Source organism: Carassius carassius, chromosome 3, assembly GCF_963082965.1.
Source record: "Carassius carassius chromosome 3, fCarCar2.1, whole genome shotgun sequence".
Taxonomy (NCBI): Eukaryota; Metazoa; Chordata; class Actinopteri; order Cypriniformes; family Cyprinidae; genus Carassius; species Carassius carassius.
This window is the reverse complement of record NC_081757.1, coordinates 4816575-4835290: the sequence shown is the minus strand read 5'-3', so window position 1 is coordinate 4835290 and position 18716 is coordinate 4816575. Positions and strand designations below refer to the sequence as shown.

The window sequence follows — 18716 nt, the reverse complement described above, 5'->3', positions numbered from 1 at the left end:
GCTTCTACGGAGGATTATTCACGGAGAATTGTTTTACGAGGCTCTGGCGCCACCTGCCTGTAGGAGGTTTAAACTGAAGCGCGCGTTATAATTACGCAAAAATAGTCACTAGTTGCCAATCAACTCTGTAGTTATAGTTTTATGGATAGCTGCAGCTGCCAGTGTGGAGTAAGTAGTTGTTTTAAAGTGAAATATTCATCTGCGATCCACTAGTATTCTATCTGAAGAATTGTTAAGACTGATGAATCGATTGACCGTCATGAGCGAATCATTCTTTTGAGCCGGTTCCTTTGAATTTATCAAACAGATCGTACTGACTGATTCATTCGCGAATCGACTCTTGAGCTCATTTCACTGACTCAAAGATCCGGTCACAGCGTGCTGTGCGATGCAGTACAACACCTGTGGTAAACATGGAGTTATAGCACTATATATATTCAAACCTTCATGTTAATGATATTTGTAGTTCACTGTGCATATTACAGATACTGTATAATGTATGTATGTATTTCCTGATAAACGTATTGCGGACAGTTCTATACACATCATGCAAATGGGTTGGGGTCAGTATTTTTATTTATTTAGAAAAAAAAAATCCTTATTCAGCAAGGATGTATTCAATTGATCAAGAGTGACAGTAAAGACATTTATCATGTAACAAAATGTTTTTCTTTTATTTTTTTGCTGTTGGAATTTAGAATTTTCTATTTATCAGTATCAGTTAAAATTTATCAGTTTCTACCAAAACACAGTACAGCTGTTTTAACTTTGATGACAACAATAGTAGTAAATGTTTCTAGGGCAAAAAAAAATCAGGAAATACTCTGTTTTAACATTACAACAATAACTTACATTTGTTTTAAATTGTAATACTTCATTATTTTACTATATTTCTTGTGTAATGTGTAATTGTTGTGTAGGAACCTTTTCTAAAAACTGTATTAATATTGGCTCTATATTACTGCTGTACATTCATGAAAATTGCATGCGTTCCCATAAACAATAATGTTGTCATATTTTTCTTCCTATTTTACTGTTGCTGTCACCGATTTCTAATTAAAATAGTTCTAGGAGACATTTTCCCTAACCCAAGAATGAACAATAAACTGTACAAATACTGTATATAAACCACGCATTCAATACTTCACTGATTCTTAGAAAAACAGTGCTTTTATTTCTGATATACTGTGAAAAAATAATTACGTAACATTTTTTTTAAAAATATTGGGAAAAAAAAATCTAAGAGAAATAAAATGTAACAAAAAAAAAAAAGATAAGTAACTTTTGTTGGACAGCCGTGGCCAAAAGTTTTGAGAATGACACAAATATTAATTTTCACAAGTCTGCTGCCTCAGTTTTTATGATGGCAATTTGCATATACTCCAGAATGTTATGAAGAGTGATCAGATGAATTGCAATTAACCCGCTTCGCCATGAAAATTAACTTAATCCCAAAAACATTTCCACTGCATTCAGCCCTGGAGCACCTTGCCATGAGGCAAAAGTGATAACTAAGTGGCTCAAGGAACAAAACATTGAAATTTGGGTCCATGGCCAAGAAACTCTCCCATTGAGAACTTGTGGTCAGTCCTGAAGAGGTGGGTGGACAAACAAAAACCCGCAAATTCTGACAAACTCCAAGCATTGATTATGCAAGAATGGGCTCCCATCATTCAGGATGTTGCCCAGAAGTTGATTGACAGCATGCCAGGGCGAATTACAGAGGACTAGAAAAAGAAGGGTCAACTCTCCAAATCAGTCTTTGCATAAACTTATTGTAATTGTCAATAAATGACACTTCTTGTAATTATACTTCAGTATACCACGGTGACATCTGACAAAATGATCCAAGAACTCTCTAGCAGCAGACTTTGTGAAAATTAACATTTGTGTCATTCTCAAAACTTTTGGCCCTGGCTGTACATCTGTCAAACATTTTTCATCTACCAAGAACAGTACAGTAAGGTCAACGTTTATTTTCTAAGACACAATTATACAGGATACACTCCTACCAGCAGAAGAAAATATTGGAGCAGGAACGTGAGAGAAGTAAATGAATGGATTACATAAAGATTTTCATATACTCGCACTCAATCGCACACACAAAAACACTCAGTCATCTGCACACACTCCTCTGGCCTTAAGCCGATTTAGAAAGTGAGGGAATATAAAAGTCATGTTTTCCTAAGGCCACTCTTTATTTGTTAACTCCTTCATAAAATCCTTCGTCTCGTCTTCATGGAGCTTCAAGTTCTTAGATGGGATGGGGAACGCAAGTACTGTCCAGTGGGTCACATATGTCCCACAATATGTCACATATGTCCCAGGCCATCAATATAAAGGATGAGAGATTGGCAGCTCAAGCCGGTCATCAAGATGTTTCTGGATCCTCCTCCTTGGTATCGTACTGACTTCAACCAAGCTACCATCGTCCTATTTGTACCATACCGAGTCAGAAAGTACCATCGCTACGGTGTTTGTCAACCTTCTTCACGCATTTGAAAACATAGCAATACTGCATTTAAAGAGTGCATCACATTAAATGATGTAAAATAATACTTAAAGTCGGAATTACACATGGGAAAGTATTTACAAGGCTCATTAGAAATGTGGACGAAGACGAAAACTAGTCGCAGAGAGCGAGTACCTCACTGTTCAGAAGGATTGTCTTCATCCTCATGTTTCTCATTTGTCATCATCGCTTTGATAATGGCATCCTTCAAAACCCGTTGAAGACAGTTCATAGCCAAAAAAAAAACACGTCTCTGGTCCCCGTAAGTTTTTCGTAATTGGCGGAAAATAGTTCAAGACGTTTGGCACAAATATCAGGTGTGTGTCTGTGTGAATAAGTGAGTGAAAGACTTTCCGATCTCAAACTTCACTTGAAAGTCTCCTCTGGGGCGTGAGACGTTAAAAACCACTCCGGACCTTTGACCTTAAATTAGTTCCAATTTGATCTTTAAGACGAATGTGATAGCAGCCTGATCTTAGATCAGTAAGGGTGAGTTTGGATACCTAAGGCTGGATCAGTTTAAGACCTTCTCTGCTGTTCCCAACCCTCAAAAAAAAAAAAAAAAAGAAGAAAAACTCGCGACTGAATAAATTCGCAAACAACAATAACAAACAAATCTGCATATTTTCTTGTTCGTTGAGGTGAATATCACCCAAATAAAGACTGATACTTTAACGTTGAACCTTTGGTCCAGAATCACTTACAGAAATATGACAAAAAAAGAAGATATTCGGTAATATTCGAAACATAGAGAGAGAACGCTCTAGCCTAGTGTGCAAATGAGAGATTACATATCGATTATGAGGGTAATCTAAGATAGAATACTGGAATGCAGTGCAAACATTGACCCCACTACAAAAGCACCATGGAAAAGAGTGGGGCATTCCTGTATATGAATATGTATATAGATTTATATATATGTATATATTCCATGGTTTTTAACTATTTGTAGGATAGAGAACTAAAATGCTGTCGCTGACCATGTCTGAAAACAGTTAAATGGCTTCCTCAACTTGTCTCCATCACAATGTTGAAATTGAAAGGGTAATGTATTTTATTGCAATTCCCAAAAAGTGCTTTTTTAAATCGAGTTGGACCTTTCTGTGCAGATACAACTGCTCTGCTAATGGATCCAGCTGCACTGGAAGGCTAGTAACCCGTTTAACGAGGTAGCTCAGAAAGCTGGATACCCAGGTAGATGCTCATTTACACACAAAATAATAAATAATCATCTAGTCTCAAAATAGGTTGCTTTGGTCATCAAGAGTATTGTATGAGTATCGTGTGCTCTTCATTTCCTTTGTAAAATGCAGATCTTCATTTGAGTTATGAATGGAAAAATAAAGATATCTGGATATTTTGTGACATACTGTAGGTAACTGTGTACAGTGGGGTCTATAATCCTTCTTTTCTAATATTTTAACGTTTAATAATTTTATAATAAATTGGTTAATTTTTTCAGTTGTTTGTAAATCTCTGGATAAATATTAAGATTAAAAAATCTTTAAAAAATTAAATTCTTTATAAAAATGCGAAAGGAATTTTGTTAATTTATGTGACTTTTCCAGGTCTAGAAATTACACTTTTAAAACCTTATACATTATGCATGTTTTTAAGGCAGCAGGAACCCAGGTTCTACAAAGAAAAAAGGTTGTTATCACAATTTTTAGTAGCTGTATCAGACTTTAATGCTTGTTTTTCTTATTTAATTTATTTTAAGTCATCTTAAGACCCCTTGGAAGTCCCCTGGCTGAGAACCATTGCTTTACCATATTTAACACATTATTACTATATTTAAATCTATCATACAGGATTCCGCAGTTTATCCAAAAACATCTCCAGATTTTTTCAAAAGATGGTCATGTAATCCAGCATGATTTGAGGAAGTTTCAAAGAGCAACTTGGGCTTTAATGAAAGCAAGAAAATCTTTTGTAAAAAGTTCTTCTCGTGATCAAATTTTACTTTTGATTAGTGACCTATAATTGTGTAGAACCTTAAATATTTGGCTTCATTTAGCTTTTCCTGGTTTACATTCTTTTTAATCCGGACATTTTTCAGTTTACGTCAAAAATGAAATTCAAAAAATAATAATTTTGGTGGTCTCAGGCTTTTGGACCCCACTGTATATTGTGCGATTTGTCATTAAATGCCCTTTAAACTGAGCCAAAGTTAAGGAGAGTTGAAGTTGAAGAAGCCATTGAAGAGAATCCATACATGTACTCTATCTCACATGACCATCTCTGTCAGAGACCACTGTTAAACAGACTAGAAGCCTATAAGAGGCACCCTTCATTTCTCAGGAAGTACCTTTGTGATCATGCTTATTAAAAGCATTCAGGATTTAGTGAACGGTATAAAGATCTTAGAGTCTTTCTTGATTGTGACTTTCGCTTTCAGCTCCTGGAGCTGAGAAATGAACGCCAAGACGCTCCTGCCCTGCCTCCCGTTCTCATTTCTCGGCCTCCGTTTATTCTGAGCTTCTCTTTGTTTGTTCACCCTCCATATTTATCTCTGTTGCATTCATTATTTCCATCCTGTGTATCTGTGGGAGTGTGTGTACTTATGTGGCCGATATCGGCATAACATCAGCGTAACTGATGTTACGTACAGGTGACGCTTCTCTTTTACACGTGTGTCTGCATCCTCTGTGTGTGTCGGTGGGAATAATCGGAATGCTGGGAGGTGTAGGAGAACCGCGTGGAACTGCCGTACTTCCCAAGTCCAGTCTCTGGGGTTCCGGTTCCGCCTCCTGCGCCGACACTCGGCCCGACTCCGTACATCTCATACGACGGGCCGCCTTCTAACGGGGCGAGGCTGGGAGGACCAAAACCCATCCGAAATGTTGGATAGTGCGGGTAGCCGTAATTTTCGTATCCGAGCTGAGCGGTAGAGTCCAAGAGGCTGCATTCAGTGGTGAAGTCGCTAGTCTGTGGGCCAGAACTGGGCGGAGGCTGCTGGGACTGTCCGGCACGGGTGAACGTGTTGAATTGGGCGTAGCTGTTGTGCGAGAGTCTAGAGGGAGGGCGAGGGTCGTAGCAGCCCGCTCGTGACCCCGGAGCCAAGCTGCTCGGTGTTCCCGGACCTGCTGTAGCTCCGGGAGCTCCTGAGCCACTGCTCACAACCGCTGCAGCGACCCCTGGCTGTCCGGAGGTGCGATAGTCTGAGTAGTGCATGGATCGGGAAGCGGGACGTCCCTCATCATGGGTGGAAGCTCGCACGTTGTAGTAGCCGTTTGTCGGGTCCTGCAAAAGACAACAAGCATGTTCAGTGTAGCTAATACGTGAACACTCGGTTGTAAGTACATTTTAAATTCTCTTTAACAATAAGGCAAAAACATGCTTTGTGGTAATACTGTTGATGTTTTATAATAAATGCTGCATTCCAGAGGTGGCACTAAAGATGAATTAAATTAATCAAAAGTGACTGTAAAGACTTTAACACTGTCACATACTGTTTCAAATAAATGCTGATCTTTTGAACTTTCTATTCATCAAAGAATCCTAAAAAAACTTATCACGGTTTTCACAAATATTAAGCAGCACATCTGGTTTAAAAATTCTGAATAATGATGAATGTTACTTGAGGAACCAAAGCAGCATAATAGATGATAGAATGATTTCTGAAGCATCATGTGACACTGAAGACAGGTATTTTAATAATGTAGACTAGTAATGGCTACTGAAAATTCAGCTTTAAAAAAAAAAACATATATTAAATGTTTTCCCCATTAATTTTCTCCATAGGGCTTTAAAAAAAAATCAAAGAGTTTTAAGCTATGAACCGATCCTAACAAGCCAGTTTAATGAATAACACTGCAAGCTTAAATTTGAAACAAAAAGAATATATTTATATAATATAAAAAAAACATATATTTAAATTAATAGCAAAAAATCTTAATGCAGAAATATTAGGGAGACTTGATTATTATCTATTATACTCTGATTGCTGGTTTAATATTATTTGTAGTCAAGTTCTTCACAGGGAATTCGACAAATTTGACAAAATTAGCATGTTTTATTACAAAATTAAGTTAAAAATCACACTCATGGGTTCTACTGCAGCGTATCCTAACCAAAATCAATCTTGGACCTAATGCTTGGTCTTTTAAGAAAGGTTAACAGGATGTGGCTAATTATCCTACAGAGTAACGAATAGGATTTTTACACATGGGACCCGACTGTTGAGGTCTATAGAAGCTGCATGCTTTAGTAAAACAAAGTACAGGTCATATATCACTTATATTAGTTTGTGCAGAAGTATCGGTGTGTCTGTTCACCTTGAGCTCGTAGTCCTGGCGCGTGTCCAGCGTGTCACTGCGTAACTCCTGTTTGAGGTCAATGTCATCTTTAAAAGGCTGGGAGGAGGGAGAGAGGGTCACAGAAGGTAAAAACTAAACCATAAACGACAAGAGAGCAACCAAGAAGGGGAGAGAGAGATGCAACGTAAGAGGGGAGGAAAACCAACAGGAGATAAGAGGAGGAGAAGAGAAGAAGGATATAAAGGAACAGGGAGGTTGAGAGAGAAAAAGGATTACTTTTACAGCTTTGGAAATGTTATTTTAGAGGAAATACATTAGAGGGAGATGATTAGTATTTCATTTTTGTTAAAAGATAGAAGCGTCTTTGTTATGTGTTGGTTATTATATACGGAAAGCATTGTGTAACAAGTGTTAGTAAAATAATACTGAATAATGTTAGGGACAGTTTGTTCACAGATCAAATCTTGTGGTCGATTGCTGTAAATGTCAGTGTTATCTAGTGTCAATTTTTAATAATAAAAAGGTGATTTTCAGAGCATTTCAGTGCTGTTGTATCATCATCTTCAGAAGATTCACAATCACAACTGGCAAAAGACACAACATTACATCAAGATACATTTTCACTTAATATTAGCACAGTAAAAATATGCATTTAATTAACAATATAGCATTATATAAAACAAAACTCAGCTAAATCAAACTGTTAATGAGTTTTAACTCATGAAAAATGAAGTTTTAATGCAAACCTGAATAATTAGAAGAAAAAAAATGTTTTCTGGATCATTCATATTTAATTTGAAATAATTCAAGTTTTATGTTTGGTGTTAAAAGCTTCAAGTCTCAAAGTCCCTCTCCATCCTTCAGTTATTGCTGTGTGTGTGTTGTCAGAATGACTCACGGAGTACATGGCCTTCACCATGCGTGTGGCTGTGGAGACGCTCCCCGAGTCTTCCTCCAGGCTGTGGGTCTCTTTGTTTATGGTCTCTACCTTGATATCTGGCTTGCCCAGCGTGACCCCTCGACGACCTGAAGAGTAAACATTCCAGTAAACATCTGATTCATCACCGCCTGAGCATGCTTTTTGAAGTGTTTGTGGCTATTATTGATCATTGTTCATAAATATGGCTTAATATGCCCTTGGATTTTGTAAGACACTTTTACTTCTTAGAGACCTCTTTGAGACAATCTTTGCATGTCGCTCACTGCTTCAGATTATTGTTGGGTTAAATTAGGTGATGTTTACACAACTCACTTGACAGGGTGAGAAATTATTTTAAATGATAAGAAATGTATGCACGTACAATACTTTTAATCATTTACATTACTGTTCAAAAGTCTTGAAAAAAAGAAAATTTCTAATTATTCAGTGCTGGGTTTTTTACATTTTCTATCCATCAAAGAATCCTGAAAAAAAACATTAAGAACAAGAAAGCTCAGTGTCGTTTGTAGATTTGTATCAGAGATCTTTGATAACTTACTTCCTTTGCGTTGCCGATACAAAAACATCACTAATGCTAGTAAACACAGGATAAGCAGAATCGAACAGCCGATGGTGACTCCTGCAATGATCCCAACCGGCACTATTTCTACGCCAATGAAAAAGACAAAAAGAAAGATAAGCACCACGATGCATTTTTTTATTTTTAGACAGAAAAGGATAGATATGAAGGCAAAAGGAAAGAGGGAATGCTATTGTGATATGATGAGTGACTGTGCAATGAAACAAACTGAACTGTGCCTTTAATGCAGCAGTATAAATGGACTCACATACTGTATATTAAACAGAGCGAGCACTCCTAACCTGAGCTGATGTGACCTGAAGCAGATTTAGGTGATTCCATTCAAGCTATTTATTATTGAAGGCTGTGCTCTTTTACTTCAGAAGAGCACTCTACTGTACTCTGAAGATGATGCAGTGTACAGTGAATTTTTGAAGACATGAACTGTACAAAGTTTCATGACTAGTGGACTAAACTATACCTTATATATAAAACACTTTCTTTGTTTGATTCCAGACTGACCACACAAATGATTTCAAGATCACAAATATCAATATCATATGATATAAAAGTAGTATACTGTAGGTGTGCACACGCAGGCACATATCCTCACCGGTCTCTTCCAGTGTGATGATCATGGTGCCAGGTCCGAATGAATTCCAGGCGGTGCAGTTGTATGTGGACTGGAAGTCTGACTCCATGACGTTGTTGATGGTGAGGGTGGACAGCACTGCTCCACCCTTTGTGCTCGGTTTGCTCTGTTCTACTGTGTATCGTTCTAATAGGGTCCCCTTCTCTTTTTCCCACACATTTTCCTTCCATGCCCACACCTGGGACAAACACACAACAAACAAACACATCACTCACATGGACTTCACATAAATCTCCAGTATGTGTCAGCGATGGAATGAATTTTGAGGTTTGCAGGTTCAAGATGATACAGATAATTATTCTCTCTTTTCATATAAATAAATAAATAATTATACATACTTAAATCCTCAAAGTCCTAAAGGATCTGTTCATTTGCAGAAAGTAAAAACTAGAAATACATATGGAAAATATACAACAATCTTTATTTGGATCCACAAAATGCTTCAGTCACTTATCTTCATGGGCTCCACATGAAAATAGAAAAATACATAAAAGAAATAAAACAATTTATAATATAACAATAATAATAAAAACACGCGGTAGTATTTTTTTTAAAATATATATTTCCATTTCTTTCTCATCTTCAGACACTGCACAATTGAATAATGGCTTCCTAAAATCTTTGCCATCACAGAACGAAATAAATTAAAATATTAAAATAGACACCAATTATTTCTAAAACTTTTCAGCTTCTACTGTATTTTTGATCAAATAAATGCAGACTTTAAAAAAAAATATATATATTATTCCAAGCTTTCGACTGTGTTATAATTTTGTACATATAATATAATGAAATTTCCAAAGGAAAATCATTTTAAATTCTATCAAATAATGGCTGAGAAATTAATAGTATAAAATTAAACAAAAACAAAACAAAATCTGCAGTGGCAGTTCCTGCAAGAAGCAAATGGACCAAAAACAAACCGTACAGTACAACATAATCTGTACAAGAGTGAAAAAATAAATCCTTTATAAATATTTAGGATTTAAAAAGCATATTCAAAAATGCGCCTGAACTGTATCTGCTTCACATCGCCTGCATGAACACATATTTCACATCGGCAATGGAATAAATGGCCTTTCCGTGCTGACACATGGGGCTGGATAATGGTGAGAAAGCACCAGTTCTCCTCTCAGAACCAGTAAAACGGTTGTATTATTCATGCAGAGCTGTGAGAATATTTAAAAATGCATACCTCCACATGTCCAAGGTAAGCTTCCATTTACTTCACAAACCAAGACATTTGAAAAGGCTACGGCATTAAAGAAGGACTTCTCTGTTCCCATATTTCATATTTTATAAATCTCATCCTGGAGATGCATCAGGACTGAGCTGCGCGTCATTTTAGATTAGAATCACTTGTAGTTCAGAGAAGAGTCGCGTCTGAAAGTAGCTGCACATATGAAGCTACAGCAGAACCATCTACAGCAGAGCGTGTTACTTTGAGCTCAGGCCTAGTTTGAGTTAATCTTAATCTGAAAACTCAAGAAACTGGTTTAAGATGAGCTCATCTGTTTTCTAAGGCTAAAACTACATTTTGAAACCAGCTTTGGGTATCCAGATGGTGAATAATAAGAAAAGGGTAAAGTATCAGTTGTTAGAATTGTTTATGAACATTTTTGTACATTTCTGTGGAAAGCTGCATGAATGTTAATGCAGGTAATTGTAATGAACTTACGATCTTGTCAGGAGGAGGGGTGCTGGCAATATAACACTTGACTTCCCCTCTCTCCCCTCGAACTGCATTCTGGACCGGTTCGCTTGAGATGATGGGTGGACCTGCTCAAAAAATACAGTCCAAAACAAAAGGCATAAACAACAGAAACTATATCACCTTTATACTTTTTTAGCATTATTTATTTTAGTAACTTAAAGCTTGATAAATCACTAAATGCAAAGCCAAAAATTGATAAACACCTTGAAAGCTGCATGGTTTAAAAAAAAAGCGTTTTATCAATTCCTAGTACAACAAGATAAAAGAGCTGTACTGACCGTTGACGGTGAGTGTGACCTCTGTCTCGCCGACTCCGATCCTAGGCACAATGGCCTTACACACATACTGACCAGCATCTGCCTGACTAACGGACTTCAGATAGAGCTGGTTATTATTACTCAAAACCTGTGCATTAGACAGGGAGAGAGACAGAGAGAGGGGAAAAAAGATACAAGTGCTCTGTTCACTGTAGACATTATCTAAAAAGAAACAAATGGAACGAAGCTTCAACAGCTTCAACATCAAAACACAGTTGGAAGATAAATGTGGAAGAGAAGCAGAGCCAGGAAAAGAAAGACACACATGGAGAACACTCACTCACTCATTTCATTGACAAAAAATTTACTGTAGAGAAAAAACGGATAGCCTGTATCTTAGTGAGAGAGAGGAACACGTAATAGGAAGTAGCTTCTACTGAACAGATCCACAGGGGTATATATAGTATGCTCACCATGCTTGAACCCTTTTTTGTCCAGGTTAGTGTGAGGGGAGGATTTCCTGCCCACTTGCAATTTAAAGTAACGTCCGAATCCACATCCACTGTTACTGGTTTAGGCTCTACAACCAAGATAGGGCCAACTGCATGAAACAGAGTAAAAAAAAAAAAAAAGGTCAGGTTTTTGCATTTAATATGATTATTTATATGACAACTATGATTCGTTCATACTTCAACAAAAGATGTAGATACAGTAGATAGATTCTAGACTAGGTTGCATTTCTGAAGTTGAGACTCACAGTGGACATCGACGAGTATGCTGACGTTTATGCTGCCCACGGCATTGAACACTTGGCAGGACACAGGCTCAGTGAAGAAAGAGTGATCAGCCTTGGTGACAAAAACACTCTCTCTCGCCCCCTGTATGACCACACCTCCCTTTGCCCACCTAGCAAAGCCAAAAAGAGCCAATCAGGGACGCCAAAGCAGATATGAAGAGAAAAGAATTCAAGGGTACAACTGCCTTAACAGAAAATAACTGAAGATATATGGGGCTTAATACTACTTAAAGGATGTCTTTATCTCCCTGATAGAACAAGTCGTTCATTTTTCATCTCACAGAATGTAAAAGGAACCACTTTTAGCATTACATTTAGTAAGAGACATACTTATAACCCATAACAGGTGGGTTGGCAGTAGCTTGGCAGGTGAAGGTCACTCTCTCTCCTTCCAATACGGAGCGAGGCTCAATGGATAACGTCACCACTGGTGGGTCTGCAGAGGGCATGCAGAATACAGAAATAAGCCGTGGACATTCATTAGACCAAAGGCAAGTTGAAGGACTGAGGGTAAGGAGCTGGAGTGGATGTGGAAGTCAACGCAAGGGAAACTATTAATATAGCGCCAGAATGTAGATGAATGTCACGGTTCCTCCTAATGGTTCATGCGATCATCTTAAAGGGGCTTTAACCTCTTAGAAGGGTTTCATGTGCTATACTTTGTAAAGCTGCTTTAGTACAGTTTGTACCGTATTGTGGGTTGAGAAGACGGTCAGTGAATACAGCACCGACTGGCCGGATGTGGGAGGTTATTTCTTTTCCGACACTGTAAGATATGTTTAGTCTGTGCTTCATGTGGTTTTATTCAAACCAAAAGGATTTAATATGACTGAATCTACCTGACTGAATTAGGTTACACCAACAAATGGGTTAGATCAAACAGAAATAGATATTTGAGGGAGACAATTGCACCAGGAAAGGGCTGGGACTAAAAAAGAGCCCTGTATATATAAATTTGTGATGTCTCTGAAAGAAGTCTATTGTGCACCTCCTAGTGATGCATTTACTTGATCGAAAATACAGTAAAAACTAAAATTATTGTGAAATATTATAACAATATAGAATAATTGTTTTCTATTTTAAATGTCTTTTAAAATGCACTTTATTGCTGTGATGATAAAGCTGAATTTTTTTAGCTGCCTTTTTTTTTCCAGTCTTCAGTGACTATTCTAATATGCTGATTTGGTGCTCAAGAAACGTTTATTATTATCATCAAAGATAAAAAACGGTTACAGTAGCGCTTCAGATTTTTTATGTAAACTGTAAACCTTTTCTCAAGATTCTTTGTATCTATCTTAAAAAAAATAAGAAGACTTTTATATAATGATATTCTTTATACAAAATAAAATAAAATAAAATAAAATAAAATAAAATAAAATAAAATACCACAGGCTTCCTTATTGATGAGACTTTGGCTCTTCTCTCTTTCCTTGTAAATGTTACTGAAACTGGAAAGGGTTTTAGACTTACGGTGTACGTTGAGGGTGATAGCGGCCCGTCTTCCCATCGGCGCGGCCAGGTTAGTAGCGACACAGGTGAAGTTCTTCCCCGTGTCTGTGTCTACTGGTGAAATTGGCAGGTAACTGCGAGTGGTCACGCGTTTCCTGTCTGAAAGCACCTCCTGCATAACAAAAAGACACAGAGCATATCAAAACCTCTGTGCTTGAGTACATACAGTAAGCTATTACATACCCACAAACTCATGCATGTTTTGCATTACATTTACATTTATTCTCATGAGTGTGTGTGTCTCACCGTGGTGCTGACGGCCCCCTCTATCGGCAGGCCGTCTTTCTGCCACTCTATGACAGAGGCGGGTTTGGCTCCGCGGGACACACAGCTCATGTTGTATGGGACCCCTGCTGTGAGGAGGATCTCCGGGGCCCCCTCAATCACCGGCTCATCGGGAGGAACTACACAAACATACACACCAGTTCAATTATTAATAGCAACATCTCATAAATCTATTCATTTCAGAACACATTAACCCCTCCATTCCATCACAGCAAACATCTAAAACTGCAGGCTTTTCGCATGCACTGACCATCCAGACTCTCTTCTGAGCAAACACACAGCACTCACTGAGGACGGTGAGTTTGGCCCGTCGCGAGCGCAGCGCTGCCTCCGTGGCCTGGCACTCATAGAGAGAGTCGTCTGAGAGCTCAGCAGCTGAGATCTCCAAATTATACTGCCCAACATCCACCAGCCGCAACACTCGATACCGCGGCCAGGCTGCAAGAGACATGCACACACAGACCACAGCTCGCCACTTTTAGTGATGATTTAAAGACAGACAGTCTTCATTTCAACACAATTATACACTAAACCAAGAAAAATGAGTGGTCAAATTGGTTTTTAGCGTGTTGCTATGTGGTTTCTATATGCTTGCTGCTATAGTCCTGAGTAGTTGTTCAAAAAGTCTTTCTGAAAGGACTAGAAACTAAATAATAAACAAAACTTTTAATTTTAATGTGCAAGATGTAATGTTTTTTTTGTGTGTTTGTGAAAAAAGCCTACCTTTAAATCTCATATTCTTGTTTAAAGAAATCTAAAGATTTTTCTTTTCATCCATTTTGCTCAGACAAGAAACAGCCATCAACAAACCACTTGATTTTTGTTTATCAATCTGCTTCAAAAATGGTATGAGACATACACGCTTGATTTACTTAGAGATGTGAGATTTGCAAAGAAATAAACCTTTCTCTTAGCAGCAGTAACAGTGACGTTTGCCTACTAACAAGGGTAAAAAAAACGAGTTTCCCACCACTGAGTGGCAGTAGAGTTTGTGTGATGTATGCTAGTTCTATGACATGGACATTTCCAGCTTCTGCTGCAAGAGAAATGACAAAAATTCTGCTGTGCATTACATCACGCTTCCCCAACCCACACAGTGGGATTGAGTTATCAGTGTGTGCTGTGCGCTTGTCTTTCTGTGTGTGCACATATGTGTACGTGTGTGTGTGACTGCAGGATATGTTCGCATGCTTTTATATGAAAGCCACGGGGACAACCCAGTGAAGCATCACAGTGTAAATACAACTACACTGAGTCAAAGTGAGAGAGAGAGCGAGAGAGGGAGAGAGAGAGAGAGAGAGAGAGAGAAATCTTCCCCATGCCTTTTAACGAATCTGACGAATGCAGCGAATGTAGTTTATTAGGTCCACATTTATCTATTTATAATGGCAGAGGTTAAAAATACCACATCCTGCCCTCACTATTCTCATGACAGTCCACGAGGAGTGAGAAAAGATGAGCTAGTGGAGCAGAAAGCAAAAGAGCAAAGGGGAAGAGAGGACAAAAGTGAGACAGAAAACAAGCAAACAGGGAAACACCAAAAACAGTTAGAAAGATGACAGATGAAACTGAAGGAGTGTACATAGGGAAAACACAAAAGACGGAAAGAATACACACAATCCTACATTTTATAGTAAAAATTGATAGCCTGAATACACTGTAAGTCGCTTTGGATAAAAGCGTCTGCTAAATGCATAAATTTACATTTTAAATTAAATTAAATTAAATTAAATTAAATTAAATATATACTGTAAATGTTAGCATTAGTTAATAATGTACTAACATGAATTATCAAGTTATAGTATAAGATATTAATGTTAGTTTTTATATATTTATTTTATTTAAAAACATTATTCATGGGTCAGTGTTTTTTTTAAGTTTGTGATAAATTTCTGCACTTTTTAGTTTTTATTCAGTATCAATTTAAAAACTATCTGCTGATTAATCGGTTATTAGGTACAATAGTTATCGTTATCGGTAAAATCCACTATTGGTCAACCTCTACTGTGTTTCTAAGCTGTGCAGGTTTTTTTTTTTTTTTTTTTATTGTGTTGCTACAGTATATGATTGCTTATTCTGCTATTCTGAGTGGTTTTAGTGTGTTGTTGCGTGGTTAAAGAGAATATAAAAATTTGAAAAAACAAACCAGGAAACATGGAAAATAGTGAGAGATGAGAGAAGGAACTGAAAGAGTGTACAAAGAAAAACTAAAAAATGTACAGAAAGAAAGAAAGAAAGAGGTTAAGCAGTTGCTAAAGCGTCCTGGGACAAAAGTTAGAAAGCAAACATGGAAAACATGAAAGACCAAGTATGAAGAGTGAAAAAGAGAAAAGCACATAAATACAGAAAGAAAGAGCTCTGTGTATCACTGACCCTGGAGGTCTTCTCCGATGCCTAAGGCCAGTCCATCCTTGGTCCACTGCACAATGCCCGAATAGTTGAAGACCACGCAGGACAGGACCACCCTCTGGCCCAAAACCACTGACTGGTCTGCAGGCTCCTGAGAGAACCGCGCCGTCCGCACTGAAACACAACAGACAGTCTTCAATTACTATCAATAATGTCATGTACAAGCATAACAATAACAATACAATTACTGAAAGAACTGAGCCTCTAATTCAGCTTACATTGTGTTTGATGCAGCGAAGGTTAATGCAACAATATCATACACAAAATTTGACATTAACATTCTGCTAAACTTCTCCTTTTGTGTTCCATGGAAGTCAGTCAACGATGACTATTAATTTACAGAATTTCAAACTAAAAGTGAGAGTAATAAAAGGTAATATGGTATGTGACAGACTAAACATAAGCAAGACTGAAACTGCAGCATTACGCCTACATCCACTGAGCAGCTTCTCTTAAAATCACTCTTCTGGGTAAGTCAATGTGGTTTCTTGGAAGAAGAAACGTGTCCCTTGATACCAAATTCCAGACACATTTCTTCACCCGCAAAACATGGTCTCCACCAGAGTCGCTCTCTTTCTCTGACACACAGGAGGATATTTGATCTTCCAGACATGCCCGAGTCTCCAGCTTGAAGAACTGACTTACAATGAAAGCTTTCATTCAGAGCCTGAGTCGTGGATCTTTAATTGGACTGAAATCAAGAATGTTGTAAATTAAGTAAGGGCAACTCATATTTTCCCTGCATTCTTCTTTTCTCTGCTCAATGCTTCTCTCTCTTTCTTTCCTCGCTTTTTCCAAGTCCATCAGGAAGCAGTTTGCAACCTTCCTTGTTCTCTTTTTCTTTCTTCCTTTTAAAGATTTAAGTCTTGTCATCCCTTTTATCCACCCTCACATACTTTCTTCTGTAAAACACAAAAAGAGAGCTTGTGAAGTGTGCACGTTTCTCTTTACCATGCACTGCAGTATAAGGAATGGGGTCTTGAAGGGATAGTTCACCCAAAAATATGTGTGTATTATGCAAATAATGTTGGAATTTTCATTTTTGGAACTGAACTAACCTTTTAAGTTTAAAAGATTGAAAATGACACATATTAATCAGAAAAGTATAAAAGTAGTCTTCCTCTGCAGTGAGTTGAGAAAGACGCTGACCACCCAATCATCAAGAGTTCAACTTCAGAACCAGATGAGTCTGATTCATGAACCAATCATTCTGTTTCCTAAAGCGAGATCAAATGATTCAGGACTCAGTTATATATGAATCACTAGGGCAGATGTTATGATTTTCAGTGAATATTAAAGCAACTTAAATTGTAGTTTGTTTCTATTGTAACTTGCTTCAAACTAGTGTTGTTATTGTTGATTAAAACTAAAACGATTAAAAACCGTTTTCATTAATTGAAATAAAGATGAAATAAAATATATATATATTATATGAGAAATTTAAAAAATAAAAAAAAATGTGAAATTTCGCCTTCTAACTAAATTTAAGGTACTTACTAAGTTTAAGTTTAAGGTACTTTAATAGATATAATTAATACAGAAATAACACTAAATTTCTTTGCCCACCTGTATGCATTTCTTTCTTGTGTGCCAAAAAATTAAAAAATCATTTTCATTACTTGAAATATAGTTAAAATAAATCAAAATAATATTATATAAAGATATCATAAAAAAGGAAAATGTATTGACTTGACAAAATAACTTTTTTTTTACACAACTAAAAACTAATACAAATTGAATAAAAATGACAGCACATAACACAAATACAAAAATTAAAAAGGCTAAAATTGAAATACATCAACAAAAGCCTATTCAAAATATCATTAAATACTGTAATGGTGTGTAAATAATGCTAAAACAACACAGTTTCAAACATCATATCACTTTTGTGATAATGTGTAGTTCTTTACTGTCGATTATGAAGCCTAGTAATATTTTATGGAAAAGATCAACCAGCACAGTCTTCAGTGTTTCTCTTTTTGTGTTCCTCTAGAGGCATGAAGGCGAGGAAATTATGACAGAATTAACTTTCCCTTTAACTTCACATTCCTATGGGAATCCCTGGTAATGCCATGATCTAGTTTGGGGCGAAATTAACAAGAATGGCCGTTACTTTTGATCCGTTTTGTCATTTTTCTCTCCTCAGCTTTGCCTTCTATTTCTGTGGTCTTCCTCTCTGGATGGAGGGGGTTTGGAGACACACTGTCACAATCCATTTATCACATTAAATATCAGCCCTCTAGCCCTCTCTTGTTCTCTCGCTCTCTCGCTCTCTCTCGTCTCTCATCCCTCCAGCGTTCCTCTGTAGGTCCCCATCTCTCTCAGTTTCTTAACAACCGGCATATGCCCACTCATCCCGCTCATGACCCCATCCCTCTCTCTTTCTCTCCATGTCTGTTTCCTCTCCTTCTCGTGCAACATCCGTGATCACTTTGGGTAAATTTAATGAAGGCAAACAAGAGTAAACAATGCTCTAATGGCCACAAAAAACATCATATATTCTGTAGGATAATGCAGTTAATGTGTTAGTCTGGCAACTCCTTTGTGTCATGGCCTTTGAACTTCATAAAATAAAACATTCTCCAAATAAGTACTTTTTCAGTTTATTTACTTCTTTTTTCAAAGGAGTTTATTTAACCTATGACTTTCTTCTGTAAAAACAATGTTGCTATCATTAACAAAATCACTTTAGGTAAATACAATGAAGCTTTACCAAAAAATATAAACATTATATATATATATATAAAAAAAAACATTTCTAGAAAATAAAATATTATGCCTTGGCAACTAACTGAAAGCTTAAAGCTGAAGTTTTAAAATTGCT

At 37.2% G+C, this 18716-nt stretch overlaps 1 protein-coding gene across 2 annotated transcripts in view; it reads right to left on the bottom strand.

Annotated features, from left to right (window-relative positions):
• Positions 1-1956: 1956 nt before the first annotated feature.
• kirrel1a (kirre like nephrin family adhesion molecule 1a) overlaps positions 1957-18716 on the bottom strand; it is a 30711-nt gene continuing 13951 nt past the window's right edge. Inside the window, exons 2-15 of one of the 2 annotated variants that reach the window (XM_059525927.1) lie at positions 15857-16006; positions 13772-13921; positions 13445-13602; positions 13160-13310; positions 12020-12125; positions 11651-11799; positions 11367-11494; positions 10915-11041; positions 10601-10701; positions 8884-9100; positions 8250-8357; positions 7670-7797; positions 6790-6903; positions 1957-5755 (exon numbers count right to left, since the gene is read on the bottom strand). In XM_059525927.1, coding sequence (XP_059381910.1) covers positions 5138-5755; positions 6790-6903; positions 7670-7797; positions 8250-8357; positions 8884-9100; positions 10601-10701; positions 10915-11041; positions 11367-11494; positions 11651-11799; positions 12020-12125; positions 13160-13310; positions 13445-13602; positions 13772-13921; positions 15857-16006 — 2405 coding nt within the window. In that variant the 3' untranslated portion in view covers positions 1957-5137. The remainder of the gene's footprint in view (positions 5756-6789; positions 6904-7669; positions 7798-8249; positions 8358-8883; positions 9101-10600; positions 10702-10914; positions 11042-11366; positions 11495-11650; positions 11800-12019; positions 12126-13159; positions 13311-13444; positions 13603-13771; positions 13922-15856; positions 16007-18716) is intronic. The other variant, XM_059525936.1, reaches the window with a different exon arrangement.